Source organism: Pelobates fuscus, chromosome 4, assembly GCF_036172605.1.
Source record: "Pelobates fuscus isolate aPelFus1 chromosome 4, aPelFus1.pri, whole genome shotgun sequence".
NCBI lineage: Eukaryota > Metazoa > Chordata > Amphibia > Anura > Pelobatidae > Pelobates > Pelobates fuscus.
Window position 1 is genome coordinate 239701675 of NC_086320.1, and position 7562 is coordinate 239709236.

At 41.8% G+C, this 7562-nt stretch overlaps 1 protein-coding gene across 1 annotated transcript; it reads left to right on the plus strand.

The window, feature by feature from the left end:
* Window positions 1–245: 245 nt before the first annotated feature.
* Window positions 246–1433, plus strand: LOC134609416 (tigger transposable element-derived protein 1-like). The gene has a single exon (XM_063453093.1). The coding sequence runs from the start codon at window positions 246–248 to the stop codon at window positions 1431–1433; it is 1188 nt and encodes a 395-aa protein (XP_063309163.1).
* The last annotated feature ends 6129 nt before the right edge of the window (window positions 1434–7562 follow it).

Sequence of the window (7562 nt, forward strand, 5' to 3'; positions counted from 1 at the left end):
TACAGCTCATGTGCTGTGCATGCCTGTTACAGCTCATGTGCTGTGCATGCCTGTTACAGCTCATGTGCTGTGCATGCCTGTTACAGCTCATGTGCTGTGCATGCCTGTTACAGCTCATGTGCTGTGCATGCCTGTTACAGCTCATATGCTGTGCATGCCTTTTACTGTGGTTTCCATGCCAGCTCATGTGGGTGTACCGTGTAAAGCATTTTTTTTTGCCTACAGTACTTAGTGACGGTGGTGTCATGGCACCCCAGAAAGCAGTGGAAGCTGGGAAGAGGAAGAAGGAGATGATTCTGCTTGAGGACAAGAAAGAAATCATCAGGAAGCATGAAGGAGGAATGCGATTGACTGACCTTGCCAAAGAGTATGGAAGGAGTGCATCCACAATTGATACAATCTTAAAAATGAAAGAGAAGATAACTGGGAGAGATGCAGCCAAGGGAGTCGCCAGGGTCTCCAAGCAACAGCTACCTGTTCTGGAGGAGGTCGAGAAGTTGCTCCTGCTCTGGATTGAACAGAAGCAGCGTGCAGGGGACTCAGTGACCAAGGCGATCATCTGCGAAAAAGCCAAGGCCTTGCACGCTGACCTCCTCAAACAACAGCCAGGAATGTCAGCAGATGCAGAAGGCCAGCAGGGGGAGGTTCGAAAGGTTCAAGACCAGATCTGGCATCCACAGTGTGGTCAGGCTGCAAGTTCCGATGTTGCTGCAGCTGAGGAATTTGCTACGGAGTTCCTGGAGGTCATAGTTTCAGAGGGCTACCTTCCTCAGCAGGTCTTCAACTGCGACGAGACTAGACTCTTCTGGAAGAGGATGCCAAAGCATACCTTCATCACAGAAGAGGAGACCTCATTGCCTGGCCACAAACCGATGAAGGACCATCTCACCCTCCTGTTCTGCGCCAACGTCAGTGGGGATCTTAAGATCAAGCCCCTGCTAGTCTACCATTCAGAGAACCCACATGCCTTTAAGAAACACAAGGTGAACAAGGAGCAGTTGAGCGTTTTGTGGCAGTCTAACCCAAAGGCTTGGGTCACACGCCTCTTGTTTGTGAAGTGGGTCAATGCGGTTTTTGGTCCTGCTGTGAAGAAGTACCTTGTGGACAATAACCTGCCACTCAAGGCCATGCTGCTCATAGACAATGCTCCTGCCCATCCTCCAGGCCTCGAGGAAGACTTGCTGGAGGACTTTAATTTCATCAAGGTCATGTTCCTTACGCCTAACACCACCCCACTACTCCAGCTAATGGACCAGCAGGTCATCTCCAATTTTAAAAAACTCCACACACGGGAGCTTTTCCGGCGATGCTTTGAGATGATGACAGATCGTTCAAGCCTCACCCTCCATGAATTTTGGAGAGAGGATTTTGACATTGTGAGCTGTCTGCAGATTATCACCATTGCCTGGGCCGGGGCAGCCAGACAAACCTAAATTCTGCTTGGTGCAACCTGTGGCCAGACTGTTTTGAAACCTGCCTCCAGTGCTTCTGCACCTGCACCAAAGTCAACAGTGTTGGAGGAAATTGTTTCCTTGGGGAGGACCATGGGCCTGGAGGTGACTGAGGAGGATGTCTATGAGCTGGTGGAGGAACACGGCCGTGACCTAACCACCGAGGAGCTGGTGGAATTGCAGAAGGAGGCGATGGAGGAGCAGATCACATTTGAGGAGGAGGAGGAAATGAGTGAGGAACAGCTCTCTTCCACGGAACTCAAGGAGGCATGCCAAATGTGGGTAAACAGACTTTTGTACAGCAGCACCACCCAGATAAGGCTCTAGCCCACAGGCATGTGAGCAGTTTTGACACAGACATTATGTCCCCTTTCCGAGGGATGCTTAAAAGGCGCCAGAGGCAGCAGACAATGGAAAGGTTCCTACAAAAACAGCCTAGACATGAAGAAGAACCTGCTTGTGTTAGTGCTGCCCAATTGCCCTCATCCTCCTCATCTTCCAAAAAGTGTTAAAAAAATGTTTTCCATGTTTTCCCTGTTGACGTGTGATTTATGTACATTTGAAATGTACTGTACCATGTTACCAACAGTCTTCCATGTTTTAAAAGTTGATGTGTGATGTTTTAAAACATAAAGTTGGATGTTTGAAATGTTATTGCTTGATTAATCATGTCCCTGTACAGTATTTATGCCTTTAAAGTGCACTTTATAAAGAGTTTTGAACAGATAAAATACTTTGACTTTTTTCTCACCTCCGGAACGCATTAATTGGTTTTCAATGCATTCCTATGGGAAACCGTGTTTCGGTTTACGAATTTTTCGCAATACGAAACGTCCCGGAGAACGCATTAAATTCGTAAACCGAGGTCCCACTGTATAGGAATGACATCTGCTTTTCTCCGATCCTCCGGTACAATTCCTGAAAAAAATACTTAGCTCCTTAAAGGGATCCTATAGTGCCAGGAAAACAAACCCATTTTCCTGGCACTATAGGGTTATTAGGTCCTCCCCTCCCTCGGAGACCCTCTCCTGCTGCCACTTACCTTAATCCAGCACCAGTCTCTCTCGGTTCTGTTGACCTCTCCTCCCCCTGCCAACGTCAGCTCCCGAGTGGAGCCGAATGCACATGCGTGGCCAGAGCCGCTCGCACATTCAAACCGCCCATAGAAAAGAATTACTCAATGCTTTCCTGTGGACGTCCAACGTGAGTTCAATGCTATTTCCACACTGAGAATCGCGGAAGCGACCTCTAGTGGCTGTCAGGGAGACAGCCACTAGAGGGTCAATTAATCCTGCAATGTAAACATAGCAGTTTCTCTAAAACTGCTATGTTTTCAGCTGCAGGGTTAAAACTAAGGGGACCTGGCACCCAGACCACTTGAGCTGAACTGGTCTGGTGCCTATAGTGGTCCTTTAAGTACTCATGGGTGAATACCGTCAGGCCCGGAGCTTTATTTACATACATTTTCTTTAACTGCTTTGGCACCTTGTCTTGAGTCATCCAATCACAAGTTATCTGCAAGGTTTTTTTTTTAGCAATTATTTGCATATCTCTTGCCATATGATCCTCATTAATATATACTGAAGAAAAATAGTTATTTAAAATGTCTGCCTTTTCCCATCTCTGTTTCCAGTGTACCTACACTTTAATTTTTCATTTTTTTAGAATTGAGTACTTGAATAATTTGAGGTTGTTTTTGATTTCTATGGCTATCAGTTTCTCATTTTCTAGTTTAATAACATATTGTGATCACTATTTCCCAAATGCTCCCCTACTTGAATATTGGTTAAAAGATCAACATTGTTTGTTATAACGAGATTCAGACAAGCAGCCTTTCTAGTTGGTGCTTATACCAGTTGTGACACGAAGGTGTCATTCAAAACATTCAAAAACCTGTTTTCTCTTGCTGAAGTACTAGTCCCTCTTTCCCAATTTATGTCTGGGTTATTAAAATCTCCAATAATTAACGTGTTACCCAGATGTGCAGCTTTCCCGATTTGCTTTAACAGCTATTCTTCCTCATGAATATTTACATAAGGTGGTTTATAACATATCCCAACCAATAATTGATTTCCCTTTGTTTGCCCCAAGCAGATATCTACTGAAATATAAAACAATTATAAAATATAAAAATAAAACAATTATGATACCATCATTTAGAATTTTTTCAATGAATGTTAAATGATTAAATAGCCCACATAAGCGATGTTTACTGTACCATGAAATCAGGAGATCTAGTGCTGCGGTGCTTTGTTTACAAGAAACACATCTCCGAGGCTGTGATTTAATAAGTTTAAAGTCCAAAAAATATCCACAGGAGTACCATGCGTACTCATCTTCCAAATCAAAAGGGGTAGCAATTTTAATCCATGCTGATTGGGCTCTCCAAGTGGACAAACAGTATACAGACGATGAAGGTCGTCTATTGATATTAGTCGGTAATTTGAATGGAATTGGAATTACTTTGGTTTCTTATGCACCAAATACTTCCCAGATTAAATTTATAAAGCTAGCATTAAAAAATTTTTTAGAACTGCAGAAGGGCTATATCGTGATATGTGGTGATTATAATATAACTTTGGATCCAACGATGGATATATCTAGGAAAGAAGGAAAGCAACCTCATCCCCTGGTTAATACTAACAGTGAGAAAATGAGAAAACTGCTTAATAATTATGATTTATATGATACGTGGAGATGTCTTTTGGTCTCCATCTGGTAGAGACTATACGTTCTATTCTTCAGCGCATTTGATGTACTCTAGGATAGATATGTGTATTGTGGATAAATTAACTCTGAATTACATTATAGATGTGAGACCTTAGGACACGGTCAGACCATTCACCGATCATAGTTACAATTTAAGCAAAATATCCAGGAAGAGGAAGAGGGGCATGGAGAATGAATGAAATAGTGTTGGATAATGCTCAAATGCTTTCAGAAATTCAGGAAGGAATTATCAAATAATATTATGAAAATGATAAAGATAACATTGCTTGCTCTTCACTATGGCTTGCACAAAAGGCAGTCATAAGGGGAATATTTATTAAAATAGGTGCGAAAAGCAAAAGAAAAGCGATTGACAATAGGGTTCAATTACTCCAGGCATTAGAAAAACTTAGAGGATAAGAATAAAGTTAAACCAAATAAATCAAATGCAAAACAGATTGTTAAAGTAAAACAAGAATTGGAGAAATTAGCTATAGTAGAGACTGAAAAACAAATGAGAGCACTAAAAATGAAATTTTATTTTCACGGCAATAAAGCAGGTAAAATGTTGGCAAATATGTTAAAATCAAATTATCTTCAAACTAAAATACCTTATATGGTCTCAATGGATAATAATAAATTATTTAATCCCAAAGAAATAGTGCGTGAATTAGCCAAATACTATAAGCGGTTATATAATATAATCGAAGATTCAAATACAACCCAAGCTATATGTTTAGAATCAGAAATAGAAATATTTCTTGAGGAAAGCAATCTTCCTAAAATTTCTGTGAGCCAATAGAGAGGGAAATAAGGGAAGCTATCTAGGTGTAAATAAAAATTATATACAACCTTATAATAGCATAATGGATAGTGATGTCGCGAACATGAAATTTTCCGTTCACGAACGGCGAATGCGAACTTCCGCAAATGTTCGCGAACGGGCGAACCTGGCGAACTGCCATAGACTTCAATAGGCAGGCGAATTTTAAAACCCACAGGGACTCTTTCTGGTCACAATAGTGATGGAAAAGTTGTTTCAAGGGGACTAACACCTGGACTGTGGCATGCCGGAGGGGGATCCATGGCAAAACTCCCATGGAAAATTACATAGTTGATGCAGAGTCTGGTTTTAATCCATAAAGGGCATAAATCACCTAACATTCCTAAATTGTTTGGAATAACGTGCTTTAAAACATCAGGTATGATGTTGTATCGATCAGGTAGTGTAAGGGCCCGCTTCACAGTGACAGACCAAACTCCCCGTTTAACGCACCGCAAACAACCACAAACAGTCCATTTGCACAACCGCAAACTCCCCATTTGCACAAGGTTGGATACCAAGCTGATGTCATTGAAGGTCTCTTCCTCCACCCAGCCACGTACAACACCAAGGGTCCCCGAAAGGTGACAACAAGCCCCCTGTATTTTTTTTTTTAAATGTACACTACTGTTACACCAGATATGAGTTGCACTGGTGTGACACTGTGCCCTGGCAGGCCCTGAAACGCACACATGTGAAGGAAACTGACTGCTATTATATTACATTTTATATATTATTGTTTTTAAATGCATGCTATTGTGACACCAGATATGAGTGGTGGCACTGGGACCACCTTAAAAATATTGGATATCGCTAAAAATCATGATCACTATATACTTTCTCTACAAACCTCTAAAACGAACCAAACGACTCATCCATCCGCTATACCACTTTATCCCACCTAGAACTAGTGCCCAGTTAAAATACTTGACTCTTACTTACCCACACTCATTCATGCCACACACATTTCACCACTACTCTCACTGAATCCCTCTGACTACGGCTAAATTCATCTTCTGAATCAGAACAGTACTCCTAAGATTGGGTTGTATCCATGTCTCGGGTCTTTCATTTAGAATAGGGGCAGCTTCGGTCTCCTTCAACACTGACACTCCAGTGCATATTATTAAAAGATTAGGCAGATGGAAATCCTCAGTCTACAACCGATATATTCCTCATCCCGAGAAAGAAATGAGGAAAGCTTTTAAAAGTTTGGCTTTGTAAATTTGATGCAATAAGTGTGTTTTTCTTTAATACGTTTTCACCCTCTTTGCATGAACCCGATTTACATATATTACATATGTTTCTGAACATATACATTATATTATTCACTCACTCACTCTCTGACATCATGCTGCCTAGGTCCAACGATAAATGACTATGGGGGATAATGTATAATAAACACAGGTTACTGGCTATGGGGGTGATAATGTATAATAAACACAGGTTACTGGCTATGGGAGGGATAATGTATTATAAACACAGGTTACTGGCTATGGGAGGATAATGTATAATAAACAGGGGTGTATCTATCACAAGGCAAACAAGGCATTTGCCTAGGGCGGCACTTGCCAATGGGGCGGCAAAATGCCTTGTTTGCTTAGTGATAGTTACAATAATATGCCAAATATATATTTTTTTGCTTCCGTTGCTTCACTATGCGTGCGGCATCGCCGGCGCCGCATAGAGAAGGAGTTGCTCCTCCTCCTCCTCCTCCGCCTGACTTCCTTCCGACCTCCCCTGCCTTTTACGGATGCGCGTTGCCGTCGTGACGTCACACGGAGGTGGAGTCACGGGCCGGCAACGCTAGGGTGAGCCTTATCTCCTCCGGCTGCAGAGCGGTGCTGCACACGGTGAACACTGAGCCCAGGCCCAATTGCCTGATCGGAGCCTGCTGTCTACCTGTCTTCAGAACTGTAAGTACTTAAATTACAGTCCTGTCCTTCACTAAAATAAATTACTTAGTTGTTTTATGGGGTAAGGTAAGGGGGCTGGCTGGTTAAAGGGGTGGAGGATTAGGTAGGGGTTAATACTGATCTCTAGCTGCTTATTGTTTTTAAAAAAAATAAGTAATCTGTAATACAGTATTTATATAACCATTTGATTTAATGTATTTGTGCTAATTTATGTGCTGTTGGAGAAGGGGGGAAGTGAAGGGCAGTATTACACAATCTTTATATTTTTTTAAGGGGGGGTGAAGGGCAGTATTACACAATCTTTATATTTTTTTAAGGGGGGGAGTGAATGGCAGTATTAAACAATCTTTATATTTTTTTAAGGGGGGGGAGTGAATGGCAGTATTACACAATCTTTATATTTTTTTAAGGGGGGGGAGTGAAGGGCAGTATTACACAATCTTTATATGTTTTTTAAGGGGGGGAGTGAATGGCAGTATTACACAATCTTTATATTTTTTTTTAAGGGGGGGTGAAGGGCAGTATTACACAATCTTTATATTTTTTTAGGGGGGGGGGAGTGAATGGCAGTATTACACAATCTTTATATTTTTTTAAGGGGGGGAGTGAAGGGCAGTATTACACAATCTTTATATTTTTTTAAGGGGGGGAGTGAAGGGCAGT